The 17,106-nt window shown below is 51.7% G+C and overlaps 1 protein-coding gene across 9 annotated transcripts in view; it reads left to right on the forward strand.

Annotated features, from left to right (window-relative positions):
• The window catches only part of Cep43 (centrosomal protein 43), a 40,547-nt gene extending 23,937 nt beyond the window's left edge, over positions 1-16,610 (forward strand). For 8 of the 9 annotated variants that reach the window (XM_048354436.1, XM_048354437.1, XM_048354430.1 and 5 more), the window contains 4 exons: positions 1,891-1,959; positions 12,244-12,280; positions 13,758-13,854; positions 15,666-16,610. In XM_048354436.1, coding sequence (XP_048210393.1) covers positions 1,891-1,959; positions 12,244-12,280; positions 13,758-13,854; positions 15,666-15,740 — 278 coding nt within the window. In that variant the 3' untranslated portion in view covers positions 15,741-16,610. Of the gene's footprint in view, positions 1-1,890; positions 1,960-2,995; positions 3,129-12,243; positions 12,281-13,757; positions 13,855-15,665 lie in introns of those variants that run through there. The other variant, XR_007212168.1, reaches the window with a different exon arrangement.
• The last annotated feature ends 496 nt before the right edge of the window (positions 16,611-17,106 follow it).

The raw sequence follows: 17,106 nt of genomic DNA on the forward strand, positions 1-17,106 counted from the left end.
GTTCTATGATACCAGAGTAGTCATGACAGGAACGTTAGATAAAACGTGGCCTGAGTAGAAGAAACAGAGATAGCCCGCCTGCATGGAGTTGAAAGGCATAGCCCCTTGGCCAGGCCTCTGGTGGCTCATGCCCGTAATTCTAGCTGTTCAGGGGGCTGAGATCCATCTGAGGATCGTGGCAGGAAAGTCTGTGGAAGTCTTTTTCTTCAATTGGCCACCAAGAAACCAGAAGTGAAGCTGTGGCTCAAGTGGCAGAAAACTAGTCTTGAGCTCAAAAAATCACGGACAGCACCCAGGCCTTTTCCCAGCATTTACTTTTGGCTCTTACATAAAAAATCAGGTGGCTGCAGATATATAGGTTCATTTCTGGGTCTTCTAATTTCCATTTTAGGTCTGTTTTTTGTTTGTTTTTGCGGTGTGTGTGTGTGTGTGCGCGTGCGCGAGTGTGCATATGCTGGTACTAAGCTGTTTTTGTTGGGGCTCTGAAGTAAGTTGGAAGCCTGGAATTGTGATATCTCTAACAATACCCTTGTTGTTGTTCAGGATTGTTTCAGCTATGTGGGGCTTTTTGTGGTTGCATATGGGATTTAGGATTGATTTCTATATGCAAAGAATGATATTGGGATTTTGATGGATATTGCATTAACTTTGGCAGCATGGCTATTTTCACAATATTAATTCTGCCAACCTATAAACGTGAGAGTCTTCCCACCTCTGGTATCTTCTTCAGTTTCTTCAAGGTTTTATAATTTCACTGTAGAGATCCTTCATGTTTTTGGTTTGGGATTTGTGTGTGTACCGTCTGCTAGGCCTGGGACAGTGGTCCCTGAACTTTGTGCTAAGGCTAGTACTCTACCAGTTGAGCCACAGCTCCACTTCTGGATTTGTGGTGAGAGATGAAAGTCTTACAGACTTCCTACTGGGGCTACTTTTGAACCACAATCCTTTGATCTCGACCTCCTGAGTAGCTAGGATTACATGCATGAGCTACCTGCTCCTCCCAGCCTTGGTTAGGTATATTCCTAAGTATTTTCTTTGAGCCTATTGTTCTGTTAATTTTACTTTCTTCTTATGTAGATAAATGAGGAGTCTCCATTTCTGGTTTTGTGTAACTTGTGGTATAACTGTGATTAAAACCTACAAGTGTGGAAACTCAGTGTTGTTTTGGTTTGCAAATGTTAAGCAGAGGATATAGCCAACAAGCTAAAAAGACAGCCTGCACAAGGGGGGAAGATTGTTGCCAGCTACACATCAGACAACCCAGAATATACAGAAAACTAAAAAACAAACATAAAAAACCAATGACCTGATTAATAAATGAGCTAAAGAGAATCTTCTCAGAAGAAGAAGTAAAAATGGCCAGTAGACAGTTTGAACTCTGAAATCGATTAATTCACTGGTGAGATTAGCCAGCCCCTGTGGTCTGGTCATACCACCAGCAAGGGACTAGACCTTCACCACATAAGGGGAAGCTTCATACTTACAGCTACAGCCATGGTCGCTATGGCACGGGCATCTTTGGAGGTTGATTTAGGGGGACTGGGACGTGAGGACTGAGGGAAAAAGCGTACCGTTGGGTTACTAAGTAAAGTAGCAATTGAATGGAAACAAGATGTAGAAACATCCCAAGGAAAATAGAGTCCATGAACTTACTAACCTGTTGGGCAAAAATTCCAATAAAGAATAGTCTTGTTTGGTTTAAAAAGGGAGACAGTGTATGATAGTGTATGATTCAAGCACCTGATGACAATTAATAATTTTGTTCTACGTTATAGCTTAACACAAAGAAGTCCCAAATTGAAAAATAGCAAACAAACAAGTATGGCTTACAGAATATTATATTCTAAAAGTTACTTTAATACTACTAATACTTTTTTTTTCCTTTCACAGGTAAAAGAGGAAGCGCCGTTTTGAAAGATCTGAAGTTAATCAGTGAAAAAATTGGCTCACTTGGGCTAGGTAATTTGAGTTCCAGATTTTATGTCGATGGCTTTGTAATCATCTTTTAGTGTACATCTTGGCTGGCAAGGGAAACTGGCCTGCACGGAGCTTCCTGCTGCTCTTCGTAACCCTGTGTCTAGGGTTATGACGGTTTCCTCGGCGACAGGTGCTGCGATCACTGTGCATGCCTTTGTCTTGTGGAACTCCAGCTCTCCTGGGGGCGGAGGGCAGTCACGGGAGCCTGCAGACGTTTTGCAGGCTAGAGGGCCCTTGTCACAGGGTGCATTTCTTGGTCTCACTTCAGACTGGGCAGAGTTGGTGCAGAGGTAGTGCCATTCTCCAGGTGCTGGGAACACCTTGTCCAGGTCATAGGTTTGAGTTTAATGGAGGAGACAGATGTGTAAAGATGATATGAGGTGTGTGGTGATAGCAGATGTTGGCAAGTTTCCCTGCAAAGAAACTTGGTCCACCAGAAGTAGGAGGCCCAGTGTGATGGTAACAGAATTCTGGGCCAGGTGTGGAGGGCCTGTTCTCAGCGTTTTTGATCTGTGCAAACTGCAGGCAGGTGTGGCGGAGAGCTGGATGACGTGGAGAGGAAAGGGGGAGGCTGGGCTCCCCGTGACCTTGTCCTGTCCTCTCTGTGCCTGCGGTGCTGTGGGGCTCCCCTGGGCTGCCGGCACTGCCAGCTGCAAGTACAGGAGCCCAGCTCCTCAGCAGGCTGATGGTCAAGGACGTCCCGGGCGCTGTTTGCACAGTAGCTACAGCTCGTAGGGGGCAGCTCCCAGAGCGCTCCTCCATCTTCCAGAGAAACAGCTGAGAGTGTTCATGCACAGAGCTTGGGTTAAATGCCGTTAGACTTCGTAAAAATCCGGTGTTGCTAGATTGCCAGGAATGGGGAGCTTAAACCGAGCTTCCCTTTCCCCAGTACCATCTTCCCCCCTCCAGAGTATGTAGGTTTAAATAAATATACAGAAATGTAAGCACAGTGCCTGGCATGGTAGGTGCCTCTCAGATGCTAGCTTCCTTTTTGTGTTACTTTGTTCCCCATTTGCAGCCCTTTGCAGAAGAATAGATGTTCCCTGAACTACCGGGATTCTTGTTCCACAAGTGTCCTGGCGTCCTGGTAATGCTGAGTGCTGGCGGTGCGGCCTCGCTCTGTGTGCATCCATTGCTGGATCGCCAGCGAGGTGGGCCCACCCTCCTTCCCCCCTGTGCCTTCCGCGCAGTGGGAAGCGAGCACACTGTGGGCACGTTCCTTCCCTCTGGGCCTCCGCGAGTACTCACCACCAGAGCCATCGTGACCCCGCCACAGCTGCTCTGACCCTTTCTGTCCTGGTGGTGGTTTGTTCTTTCACTCTGCTGCAGCTTCTCTCTGACTGCTCTGTCCTCTTGTCCAAGTGAAGAGAAGGTGTGGCGAGTTCTTTCCCTTGCGGGGGAGGGTTGCCCTGCCAGCGGACAGGCTGGATAGACTAGGCAGGAAGGGGGCAGGTCTGCTGGGCTTGAGTGCATGAACCTGGAGTCTGGGTAGTCCCGCGGGCAGGGCATACCTGCTCTCCAGCCAGATGTTTGCCATTGAGCCAGACGTTAGAGGCACGCCAGCATGGCTGTTTCATGTCATTGTGAATGGACACGACAATGCTGTGGGTATTTTAAGTAATCACACGTGGGATGACAATGAGGCCAGTGACCTATGCTTGGTATATACAAAGAAATGACTTCATTATTGTGTGAGGTGGAGTGTAGCGTTATCTCCATGTTGACAAAGAACCTAGGTTAAATCATGTGCCCAGGGACCATAAGCTATTAGAAACTTGATATATTACCCAGTCCTTAACCACTGTGGTACTCCCTTAGACATTTAAATGTTTCAGTTGGAAGGTAAAATTCTGAGTTTTATAGAAATAATTTATAAAGGTTTAGAACATAACATACTTTAAAGTTGGATGTACAAGCATTGAAGCTATGGAAATGGACAGGCACTCTGTCTAAACCAAGACTTATGAAACTAAAGAGTAGTTATTTTAGGCTTTGTGTCATGTAGCATCTGTCACATATTCTTTGTATTATTATTTTAAACTGCAAAAAATGCACTTAGGTGATTGAGCAAAAAGAGAGTATGGGTCAAAGGCAAGAAGTAAAGGAAGGAAAAGCGGCTGTTGCCGAAGTTGAGGCACAGGGGATGGGTGGCAGAGGGCTCAGTTTGAGGGAGATGTCCTGTAGGTGAGACAGACAGCAGGGCAGTGGCGGCTCACACCTGTCATCCTAGCTACTCAGGAGGCTGAGAGCTGAGGATCAGGGTTCAGAGCCAGTCTGGGGGGCTGGGGATATGGCCTAGTGGCAAGAGAGCTTGCCTCATATACATGAGGCCCTGGGTTCGATTCCCCAGCACCACATATACAGAAAACGGCCAGAAGGGGCGCTGTGGCTCAAGTGGCAGAGTGCTAGCCTTGAGCAAAAGGAAGCCAGGGACAGTGCTCAGGCCCTGAGTCCAAGGCCCAGGACTGGCCAAAATAATAATAATAATAATAATAATAATAAATAATAATAATAATAATAATAATAATAAAAAACAGAGCCAGTCTGGGTAGAAAAGTCCATGAGTCTCTTATCTCCAGTTTAACCACCAGAAAAGTGGAAGTGGAGCTGTGGCTCAAAATGCTAGAGTGCTAGCCTTGAGCAGAAGAGCTCAGGGACAGTGGCCAGGCCCCGAGCCCCTGTTCTCTTAGTTTGCTTGTTGACTTGTAAAGTTCCAGTCATGCCAGTAGTATATCAGCAGAAAGTCAGAGTCCGGTGTGCTAGCGTTGATTTGTCGTGGAGTATGCTGTACTTTGAGTTGGCTAGAAACACAGAAGTTAGGACTGAGCTAACTTACTCCAGATGCAGCCGCAGCCGCCGCAGGCCCCTCTGTTGGCCCAGCGCTGTCCGGGCTCGAGGTCTGCTCTGCTGTCCGTACATGGTTGTTTCTGGGAGGCTCTCATGTTCTGTCAGATGCCACTTGTTGACGGGCGCTTGTCAACCAGCCACTAGCGTGGTTTGTTCATTAGAAAATTTGCCTTAATTCAAACTGCAGTGGAATCCAAAGTCGTGGGTGAAGTTGTAGCTTGGTGGTAAAGGGCAGGTGAAGCACACATGAGATCCTAGGCCATTCCCTAGCACCTCCCCACCCCACCCTCCACCCATCATCACAGGTGTCCAGTAGAAGCTGTTTGCTTTCTCAGGCTTTCCCCCAGGCCCCGCCTGGCTCTTCCTGCCTTCTCTTTGGCACTTGCAGCCCCTTAGCCTTTGAGGCCCCGTGTCGATGGGCTTTATTCTGGAGAGCCCCGTGGAAGCTGGCCCCGGCCCGTGCTCTGGTCAGGGCCTCACACGGGGTGAGTGCTGCACTAGCAGTGCCTTAGTTTGTTTTGTTTGTCCATCGTCCATGCAGGACACCTGGCTCTGTTACCTCCCGTTCTTTCCAAAGCACATTTCTTTTGGTGCTCAGAGTAGACATCGGGCTTCACTGCCCTGGACTTGCACTCATTACCTTCCATTGACCCTTGGTCTGAAATTCAGTCATGGTTTCCAGACCCTGGGTGTTGTAGCACAGCTCTGCCAGCTTTGTCGTTTCACGTGGATTGGTGTCCTCCCTCGGTGGTGTCTTTCCTGGAAGGTGTTTGTACATGTTTCCTCCTCTTAGAACCAACCTCTCCTGCAACTGGTACCGCTGCTCTCATCAGGTCTCAGTGCAGCTGCTGCCTCGTGTTTTCCTGCCGCTCCAGGTGCTGGGTTAGTTCCACCATTCCTTGCCTCTTCTTGTGGCGTATCACCCAGTGGGTCTGTTGGGGATCTGGGGATTGCTCACATGTGTTAAGTGAATAGTCACACTCTTACGAGTTGCTTCTTGGACTTTCTAGACCTCAGGTTCCCCTGAAGTCGAGTCTCATGTTTGGAGGACCTGGGACGGTGCTGGCGGTGTCCATGAACAGCTTGTTGTTGAGCCAGTTTCTTTTGCTCTGCCTCTTGCCCTCTGCTGCTCATCCTTTCCACTCCCGTGGTCACTGTTTTCTCAGCTGCCCTAGAATACCTGGAGGCAGTGACAGCTGTTCAGGAACTGTCAGGGCCTTACCGCACACTTGGAGATGGTGGTAGTGCTGGACCCCTCCCCTTTCTAAGGGGATGGGGACCATGTGAAAAGGCCTGCCATTGGTGTGCGTTTGCCTGTGCTTAGTTGCAGCCATGGAGGCCTCTTGTTAGGTGGCGGTTCCAGTCTTCACCTGCTGCTGTCTGACAGGAACTGCTATGACTTGGCTGCTTCTCACCTTGCAGTCTGTCACCTTGGACAGCTGGTTAGTTGAAATGTCTCTCCAGTTCAGAGTGGGGTCACTGGAGAGGTAAAGGTCCTTGCTGTCCTCCACCAAGTCCAAGAGCAGCAAAATGGGGAGCAGCACGTCTGTGAGAAGCCACCTGTGAGAGCGTGGCAGAGGCAGGTGCTGAGCGCATCCAGATGTGGTGTCATCAGGGGAGCACTCCTGTGGGAGCGTGGCAAAGGCAGGTGCTGAGCGCATCCAGATGTGGTGTCAGGGGAGCACTCCTGTGGGAGCGTGGCAGAGGCAGGTGCTGAGTGCATCCAGATGTGGTGTCATCAGAGGGAGCACTCCTGTGAGAGCGCGGCAGAGGCAGGTGCTGAGCGCATCCAGATGTGGTGTCATCAGGGGAGCACTCCTGTGGGAGCGTGGCAAAGGCAGATGCTGAGCGCATCCAGATGTGGTGTCATCAGGGGAGCACTCCTGTGGGAGCATGGCAAAGGCAGGTGCTGAGCGCATCCAGATGTGGTGTCGGGGGGGAGTGTGGCAAAGGCAGGTGCTGAGCGCATCCAGATGTGGTGTCGGGAGCACTCCTGTGGGAGCGTGGCAGAGGCAGGTGCTGAGCACATCCAGATGTGGTGTCAGGGGAGCACTCCTGTGAGAGCGTGGCAAAGGCAGATGCTGAGCGCATCCAGATGTGGTGTCATCAGAGGGAGCACTCCTGTGGGAGCGTGGCAAAGGCAGGTGCTGAGCACATCCAGATGTGGTGTCAGGGGAGCACTCCTGTGGGAGCGTGGCAAAGGCAGATGCTGAGCGCATCCAGATGTGGTGTCATCAGGGGAGCACTCCTGTGAGCGCGGCAAAGGCAGGTGCTGAGCGCATCCAGATGTGGTGTCATCAGAGGGAGCACTCCTGTGGGAGCGTGGCAAAGGCAGGTGCTGAGCGCATCCAGATGTGGTGTCAGGGGAGCACTCCTGTGGGAGCGTGGCAAAGGCAGGTGCTGAGTGCATCCAGATGTGGTGTCATCAGAGGGAGCACTCCTGTGAGAGCGCGGCAGAGGCAGGTGCTGAGCGCATCCAGATGTGGTGTCATCAGGGGAGCACTCCTGTGGGAGCGTGGCAAAGGCAGATGCTGAGCGCATCCAGATGTGGTGTCATCAGGGGAGCACTCCTGTGGGAGCGTGGCAAAGGCAGGTGCTGAGCGCATCCAGATGTGGTGTCGGGGGGGAGCGTGGCAAAGGCAGGTGCTGAGCGCATCCAGATGTGGTGTCGGGAGCACTCCTGTGGGAGCGTGGCAGAGGCAGGTGCTGAGCACATCCAGATGTGGTGTCAGGGGAGCACTCCTGTGGGAGCGTGGCAAAGGCAGATGCTGAGCGCATCCAGATGTGGTGTCATCAGGGGAGCACTCCTGTGGGAGCGTGGCAAAGGCAGGTGCTGAGCGCATCCAGATGTGGTGTCAGGGGAGCACTCCTGTGGGAGCGTGGCAAAGGCAGGTGCTGAGTGCATCCAGATGTGGTGTCATCAGAGGGAGCACTCCTGTGAGAGCGCGGCAGAGGCAGGTGCTGAGTGCATCCAGATGTGGTGTCATCAGAGGGAGCACTCCTGTGGGAGCGTGGCAAAGGCAGGTGCTGAGCACATCCAGATGTGGTGTCAGGGGAGCACTCCTGTGGGAGCGTGGCAAAGGCAGATGCTGAGCGCATCCAGATGTGGTGTCATCAGGGGAGCACTCCTGTGGGAGCGTGGCAAAGGCAGGTGCTGAGCGCATCCAGATGTGGTGTCGGGGGGGAGCGTGGCAAAGGCAGGTGCTGAGCGCATCCAGATGTGGTGTCGGGAGCACTCCTGTGGGAGCGTGGCAGAGGCAGGTGCTGAGCACATCCAGATGTGGTGTCAGGGGAGCACTCCTGTGGGAGCGTGGCAAAGGCAGATGCTGAGCGCATCCAGATGTGGTGTCATCAGGGGAGCACTCCTGTGGGAGCGTGGCAAAGGCAGGTGCTGAGCACATCCAGATGTGGTGTCAGGGGAGCACTCCTGTGGGAGCGTGGCAAAGGCAGGTGCTGAGTGCATCCAGATGTGGTGTCATCAGAGGGAGCACTCCTGTGAGCGCGGCAGAGGCAGGTGCTGAGCGCATCCAGATGTGGTGTCATCAAGGGAGCACTCCTGTGGGAGCGTGGCAAAGGCAGGTGCTGAGCGCATCCAGATGTGGTGTCGGGGGGGAGCGTGGCAAAGGCAGGTGCTGAGCGCATCCAGATGTGGTGTCATCAGGGGAGCACTCCTGTGGGAGCGTGGCAAAGGCAGATGCTGAGCGTATCCAGATGTGGTGTCAGGGGAGCACTCCTGTGGGAGCGTGGCAAAGGCAGGTGCTGAGCGCATCCAGATGTGGTGTCATCAGGGGAGCACTCCTGTGGGAGCGTGGCAAAGGCAGATGCTGAGCGTATCCAGATGTGGTGTCAGGGGAGCACTCCTGTGGGAGCGTGGCAGACGCAGGTGCTGAGCACATCCAGATGTGGTGTCATCAGAGGGAGCACTCCTGTGGGAGCGTGGCAAAGGCAGGTACTGAGCGCATCCAGATGTGGTGTCGTCAGGGGAGCACTCCTGTGGGAGCGTGGCAAAGGCAGATGCTGAGCGCATCCAGATGTGGTGTCAGGGGAGCACTCCTGTGGGAGTGTGGCAAAGGCAGGTGCTGAGTGCATCCAGATGTGGTGTCAGGGGAGCACTCCTGTGGGAGTGTGGCAAAGGCAGATGCTGAGCGCATCCAGATGTGGTGTCATCAGGGGAGCACTCCTGTGAGCGCGGCAGAGGCAGGTGCTGAGCGCATCCAGATGTGGTCGTCAGGGGAGCACTCCTGTGGGAGCGTGGCAGAGGCAGGTGCTGAGCGCATCCAGATGTGGTGTCATCAGGGGAGCACTCCTGTGAGCGCGGCAGAGGCAGGTGCTGAGCGCATCCAGATGTGGTGTCGCCAGGGGAGCACTCCTGTGGGAGCGTGGCAAAGGCAGATGCTGAGCACATCCAGATGTGGTGTCATCAGGGGAGCACTCCTGTGGGAGCGTGGCAAAGGCAGGTGCTGAGCGCATCCAGATGTGGTGTCGGGGGGGGAGCGTGGCAAAGGCAGGTGCTGAGCGCATCCAGATGTGGTGTCGGGAGCACTCCTGTGGGAGCGTGGCAAAGGCAGATGCTGAGCGCATCCAGATGTGGTGTCATCAGGGGAGCACTCCTGTGGGATCGTGGCAGAGGCAGGTGCTGAGCACATCCAAATGTGGTGTCAGGGGAGCACTCCTGTGGGAGCGTGGCAAAGGCAGATGCTGAGCGCATCCAGGTGTGGTGTCATCAGGGGAGCACTCCTGTGGGAGCGTGGCAGAGGCAGGTGCTGAGCGCATCCAGATGTGGTGTCAGGGGAGCACTCCTGTGGGAACGTGGCAAAGGCAGGTGCTGAGTGCATCCAGATGTGGTGTCATCAGAGGGAGCACTCTTGTGAGCGCGGCAGAGGCAGGTGCTGAGCGCATCCAGATGTGGTGTCATCAGGGGAGCACTCCTGTGGGAGCGTGGCAAAGGCAGGTGCTGAGCGCATCCAGATGTGGTGTCGGGGGGGAGTGTGGCAAAGGCAGGTGCTGAGCGCATCCAGATGTGGTGTCGGGGGGGGAGCGTGGCAAAGGCAGGTGCTGAGCGCATCCAGATGTGGTGTCGGGAGCACTCCTGTGGGAGCGTGGCAAAGGCAGATGCTGAGCGCATCCAGATGTGGTGTCATCAGGGGAGCACTCCTGTGGGATCATGGCAGAGGCAGGTGCTGAGCACATCCAGATGTGGTGTCAGGGGAGCACTCCTGTGGGAGCGTGGCAAAGGCAGATGCTGAGCGCATCCAGGTGTGGTGTCATCAGGGGAGCACTCCTGTGGGAGCGTGGCAGAGGCAGGTGCTGAGCGCATCCAGATGTGGTGTCAGGGGAGCACTCCTGTGGGAACGTGGCAAAGGCAGGTGCTGAGTGCATCCAGATGTGGTGTCATCAGAGGGAGCACTCTTGTGAGCGCGGCAGAGGCAGGTGCTGAGCGCATCCAGATGTGGTGTCATCAGGGGAGCACTCCTGTGGGAGCGTGGCAAAGGCAGGTGCTGAGCGCATCCAGATGTGGTGTCGGGGGGGAGTGTGGCAAAGGCAGGTGCTGAGCGCATCCAGATGTGGTGTCGGGGGGGGAGCGTGGCAAAGGCAGGTGCTGAGCGCATCCAGATGTGGTGTCGGGAGCACTCCTGTGGGAGCGTGGCAAAGGCAGATGCTGAGCGCATCCAGATGTGGTGTCATCAGGGGAGCACTCCTGTGGGATCATGGCAGAGGCAGGTGCTGAGCACATCCAGATGTGGTGTCAGGGGAGCACTCCTGTGGGAGCGTGGCAAAGGCAGATGCTGAGCGCATCCAGGTGTGGTGTCATCAGGGGAGCACTCCTGTGGGAGCGTGGCAGAGGCAGGTGCTGAGCGCATCCAGATGTGTCAGGGGAGCACTCCTGTGGGAACGTGGCAAAGGCAGGTGCTGAGTGCATCCAGATGTGGTGTCATCAGAGGGAGCACTCTTGTGAGCGCGGCAGAGGCAGGTGCTGAGTGCATCCAGATGTGGTGTCATCAGGGGAGCACTCCTGTGGGAGCGTGGCAAAGGCAGATGCTGAGCGCATCCAGATGTGGTGTCAGGGGAGCACTCCTGTGGGAGCGTGGCAAAGGCAGGTGCTGAGTGCATCCAGATGTGGTGTCATCAGAGGGAGCACTCTTGTGAGCGCGGCAGAGGCAGGTGCTGAGCGCATCCAGATGTGGTGTCATCAGGGGAGCACTCCTGTGGGAGCGTGGCAAAGGCAGGTGCTGAGCGCATCCAGATGTGGTGTCAGGGGAGCACTCCTGTGGGAGCGTGGCAAAGGCAGGTGCTGAGTGCATCCAGATGTGGTGTCATCAGAGGGAGCACTCCTGTGAGCGCGGCAGAGGCAGGTGCTGAGCGCATCCAGATGTGGTGTCATCAGGGGAGCACTCCTGTGGGAGCGTGGCAAAGGCAGATGCTGAGCGCATCCAGATGTGGTGTCATCAGGGGAGCACTCCTGTGAGCGCGGCAGAGGCAGATGCTGAGCGTATCCAGATGTGGTGTCGGGAGTACTCCTGTGGGAGCGTGGCAAAGGCAGGTGCTGAGCGCATCCAGATGTGGTGTCAGGGGAGCACTCCTGTGGGAGCGTGGCAAAGGCAGGTGCTGAGTGCATCCAGATGTGGTGTCATCAGGGGAGCACTCCTGTGGGAGCGTGGCAAAGGCAGGTGCTTAGCGCATCCAGATGTGGTGTCAGGGGAGCACTCCTGTGGGAGCGTGGCAAAGGCAGGTGCTGAGCGCATCCAGATGTGGTGTCGTCAGAGGCAGCACTCCTGTGGGAGCATGGCAAAGGCAGGTGCTGAGCGCATCCAGATGTGGTGTCATCAGAGGGAGCACTCCTGTGGGAGCGTGGCAAAGGCAGGTGCTGAGCGCATCCAGATGTGGTGTCAGGGGAGCATTCCTGTGGGAGCGTGGCAAAGGCAGGTGCTGAGCGCATCCAGATGTGGTGTTGTCAGGGGAGCACTCCTGTGAGCGCGGCAGAGGCAGGTGCTGAGCGCATCCAGATGTGGTGTCATCAGAGGGAGCACTCCTGTGGGAGCGTGGCAGAGGCAGGTGCTGAGCGCATCCAGATGTGGTGTCATCAGAGGGAGCACTCCTGTGGGAGCATGGCAGAGGCAGGTGCTGAGCGCATCCAGATGTGGTGTCGTCAGGGGAGCACTCCTGTGAGAGCGCGGCAGAGGCAGGTGCTGAGCGCATCCAGATGTGGTGTCATCAGGGGAGCACTCCTGTGGGAGCGTGGCAAAGGCAGGTGCTGAGCACATCCAGATGTGTCATCTAGAACAGCGTTGACACTTGCATTTTAATGATTACGCAGTGTCATTCCTTTAACGTTGTTGAGTAGGAAATGTGTTTAGCGGGTAGATAAGGGTAAAGTGTTTATGTAAATTTGTAACATATTTCTTGTCTTAAACTTATCAGGCACTGGAGAAGATGACTATGCCGATGACTTTAATAGGTAAGAAAAACAGCTAGGTGAATATATAAATATTTATTTGTAAATTTGTATTTGTAAATAATTTCTGAATGCAAATGGGTATGACTATTACATTAGGGCTTATTTTGGTGTATTTAATTACTTTTTCATTGTGATTGAAGATGAAAGATAGAATTTTGGATTAACTTTTTTTTTCCATTTACATTGGGCTATAGATATCTACCTTAGGTTGAGGACTTGGTAAGAATAAAAAGTTACATTAAGAACCAGGCTAAGGCCAGGTGGCAGTGGCTCACCCCTGTAATCCTAGCTACTCAGGGGGCTGACACCTGAGGATGCAGTTTGAAGCCAGCTCAGGCAGGAAAGTCCATGAGAGTCCTATCTCCAGTAAATTCAGAATAAGCCAACAGTGGCGCTGTGGCTCAAGTGATAGAGTGCTAGCGTTGGGCAAGAGAAGCTCAGGGACAGCGCCTAAGCCCTGAGTTCATGTCCCAGGACTGGCAAAAAATAAAAAAATAAGATTTAAAGATTAGGCTAGCTGTTGTATGCCTGTAATCTCTGCTACTCAGGAGGCAGAAAAAAAAGGATTTGTAAGTTTGAGCCAGCTTGGGGAAGTTACTGGAAAGTTATTGTTCATTTTTGAAAAATGAGCAATAGGACTAGGAGTATGGCTTAAGCAGTAGAGTGTTTGCCTGTTGTGCACCATGCCTGGATTCAATCCCCAGTACTGAAAAAGGGGTGGGGGGCTGCCTCTGTCTTGGGGTGAGTTAAAAAGTTGCTCCTTCTGGTTATTATTCTTAGATGACATTTAACGTTCTATTTCAGGTAGCTCTCTTATAGACATGAAGGCAGTCGAGGAGCTACCTAGTAATACAGAAGTAGTGTTTGTTATGGATCTGATTACAGATCTTAAAATTAGATGTCTGAATGTTATTGTCCCACTGGAACTTCATATTTATTTTATTTATTTATTTAGTACAGGCCCTGGGGCTTGAACTCGGGGCCTGAGTGCTATCACTGAGCTTTCTTGCACTAGGCGAATGCTCAACCACTTGAGTCACAGCTTCACTATTGGCTTTTTGGTGTTTAATAAAGATGAGAGTCCCACAGACTTTCCTGCCCAGGCTGGCTTCAAACTGCAGTGTTCAGATCTCAGCCTTACGAGTGAGTGGTTAGGAGTTTATAGGCCTGAGCCAATGACATCCACCTGCATTTGTTTTTCAGTAGAATAATTTACTTATGCAGGGTTTTTTTTTGAGAGTATGGCATAGGTGAAATTTTAGAAACCTTGGTTTATTTCTTGCCACAGTTCAACTTTAGTTTTCATATCCACTGAATCGAGAGGATTGTTGCTGCTGCCTTTGCTAAGTTGTTTTCACGGTTACTTAAGGTGACATGTATGAAATTTGTATTTGATGTTATGTTGTACTTAAAATAGCTGTCAGCTGAAGGCTGGTGTTTTTTCCCTTAATTCTTTTCTTTTCCTTTTTACAACTAGTGCCAGTCATCGCTCAGAAAAAAGCGAACTGAGTATTGGTGAGGAGATCGAGGAAGACCTTTCTGTGGGAGTGGACGACATCAGTGCCAGCGATAAAGTATGCTCTTACCATTTCCCATAGAACGCCGTGTGTGTGTTCACTGACCTGTGGGAGGCCTCGGGAGTTTATTCTAATGAGCAGGAAAACAGTTGAAAATGGTGAAAGTTCATGCCAGAGACTCCAGCCTGAAGAAAGTCATTAATAGCCATGCACGGCTGTTCTCGGTGGTCATATCACGTGGTGGCTCAGTGGTTCTGACATGTCGGACGTGTCACTGGGCCCTCAGCTCACGGCAGTGGAGCGGTGAGGGGCTCCCCAGGGACCAAAGCCAGCCTCGGAATCCCTGCCTCAGTATCCCACAGGTAGTGGATGCGGTGAGGGGCTCCCCAGGGACCAAAGCCAGCCTCGGAATCCCTGCTTCGGTATCCCACAGGTAGCGGTTGTATGGGGTGTGATCATCTCGGGCAGCTGTAATGCCTCAATAGATAAGGCACAGCCAGGCTAGAACCACAGAGGCAGGAGGCACACATTGGGACTTAGCATCAGAGATCCCTGTGTGAGCTGACAGCTGAGCTTTTCCATGCAGGACTAGCTGTTGGTTAGCACACGAGGAGGAGGCCTTCCGGAGGTCCCTGCTCATGAAGCCACACAGTGGGTGTGGCTTGAGCTGGCATTCTTTTTTTTTTTTTTTTTTTTTTTCCAAATTTTTATTATAAAACTGATGTACAGAGAGGTTACAGTGGGGCTGGGGATATGGCCTAGTGGCAAGAGAGCTTGCCTCGTATACATGAGGTCCTGGGTTCGATTCCCCAGCACCACATATACAGAAAACGGCCAGAAGTGGCGCTGTGGCTCAAGTGGCAGAGTGCTAGCCTTGAGCAAGAAGAAGCTAGGGACAGTGCTCAGGCCCTGAGTTCAAGCCCCAGGACTGGCAAAAAACAAAACAAAACAGAGAGGTTACAGTTTCATAGTTAGGCATTGGATACATTTCTTGTACTGTTTGTTACCTTGTCTCACCCCCTCCCTCGACTCCCCCTTTCCCTCCCCCCCCAGGTGTTCAGTTCACTTACACCAAACAGTTTTGCAAGTATTGCTTTTGTAGTTGTTTGTCTTTTTTTACCCTGTGTCTGTCATTTTGGTATCCCCTTTCAATTTCCTGCTTCCAATACCAGTATACACGGTTTCCAATATACTCAGATAAGATTACAGAGATAGTGTAGATACAACCACAGGAAGATGATACACGAACATCATCAATAGTAGAAGCTACAGATACACATGGGACGTTGAAAGTAGTTACAACTGTGATATAACAGTCGTTTTCATAACATGGAGTTCATTTCACTTAGCATCATCTTATGTGTTCATAAGGGTATAGCTATTGGGCCTTGTGATGCTCTGCTGTGACTCGCCTAAACCTGTATAATCATTCCCAATAAGGGAGACCCTCGAGTCCATGTTTGTTCGGGTCTGGCTGAGCTGGCATTCTTGTTCACAGATGTGTGTCATCGTCTTAAGCCAGCTGGAACCTTTCATCTGCGTTCCTTATTCACTAGGTGAAGGTATGCACGCCTACCTCACAGTCGTGTTTTGAGGGGTAGACGATGATATGTCCAGTTCCTTGTCTAATGCCTTGCACTTTGTGCACTTGAATCGTCTGTGTATGTGGTGCTGAGGCGTTGAACCCAGGGCTTCATGCATGTTAGGCAAGCACTGTACTGCTAGGCCACATTCCCAGCCTGTTTTATGAGTTTTAAATAGGAAGCAGGTTATAGAGTATAAAATACATTATTGCATTATACTTTTAAAATTAATTTTGACTTGTGTTCTGACGCTTTCTTTTTTTTCTTTCCCTCTTGAAAACAAAGCTTGAAAATCTCACACAAGACCTGACAGTGTCCCAGCTCAGTGATGTCGCCGACTATCTGGAAGATGTGGCGTAGGCCCGAAGAAGGAAGTGTTCTCATCCACAAAGACAAGGGCAGGGGCTCATCCACTCCATTTGTTTTGTGTGTTTCAGACAATCATTTTTAGCTGGAATGTCTGCTCCCTATCGGTGCCTTGCATTTCAAAAAAGACTTGCAGATATTTTTAAAATTAACTTTTCATTTTATGAAACAAAATACTTCCCTGTATGAGCTCATGTGTGTAAGATGCAAACGACTCTTGTTTTGGTTTAGCTGTACACTTCCTCGAGGAGATTGATAGTGTGCACTCAGTGCATGACCGGGAGGCACTTGTGTGCCGGGCGCATAGAGCGGTCACGCAGCTGTGGTCTGGTCCAGCTGGCCCCCAGCGTGGCGGCCAGGGCGCGAGCTCTTGGGAGCCTTGCCTTGGTGTAGGCTCTGAAGGCGGGGCCCGCCCACCCGGGCGTTTGGAATCAGGCGCCTCACTCGGCACCTACGGGTGCGATGGCCTGGTACACTCGTGTTGTCGTATTCCTATGAAACTTGATGCATCCACTTGAACTTGTATTTCCTTCCATTTGGAAGGGTTGTTAGACCACTGAGGTTTTATTAAAGTACTCTTGTGTGTGCTGTTTAGTTCTGATTGTCTTAAAGGAACCTAGAAATGGTTATGACTTTTAATTCAGAATTGTGGATATCATATTTACAGTCACTGTTCTACGTGTGGTCCGTGTACACAGCTCCTTCACAAGTTCTCTTCATGACGTAACTTATTACTTGTAAAGATGCCTTGAAAGATATTAAAACCCAAATGCATCTGAAACCACTATGCAGTGCTTTTATTTCAGATCTGTAAGGTGACTGTATTTAAATCCAAATTGGAATGAAATAGTAGTGATGGCCTAAGACCATATATGTTCAGTTGGACAGTCTTCACTGTAAAATACAGTCGCAAGTGGTGTCACGAGGCAGCATTAGGGCCAGGTGCTGTCACCTTAGCTGCTCAGGAAGCTGAAGTCTGCTGATGGCGGTTCAAAGCCCCCTCTGAGATGTTCATCTCCAGTTAGCACCCAAAGAGCTGGAAATGAAGCTGTGGTTCAAGCGGTAGCATGCCAGCGTGAGCAAAAAGGGACAGCACCCAGGCTAGGATTCGGGTCCCAGTACTAGCACCAAAGAAAGCACGGCGCCTTGCTGCTTTGTGGTGTAGGTGACTGACGCGCATGATGCCGCGCCTCTCAACACGGGCAGTGGGGAAGTCACCCATGGTGTCTGCATAGCCTCGTACGTAAGGAAAGCCTAAGGTGTTCAATTATGACTTTATTAATAAAAATGGCAAAATAGATCTAATTTGCTCATCTTAGTTAATTTCAGTAGACGGGTTTCCACTAATGGCAAGTATTAA

The sequence above is a fragment of the Perognathus longimembris genome, chromosome 9 (assembly GCF_023159225.1).
Source record: "Perognathus longimembris pacificus isolate PPM17 chromosome 9, ASM2315922v1, whole genome shotgun sequence".
Classification (NCBI taxonomy): Eukaryota; Metazoa; Chordata; class Mammalia; order Rodentia; family Heteromyidae; genus Perognathus; species Perognathus longimembris.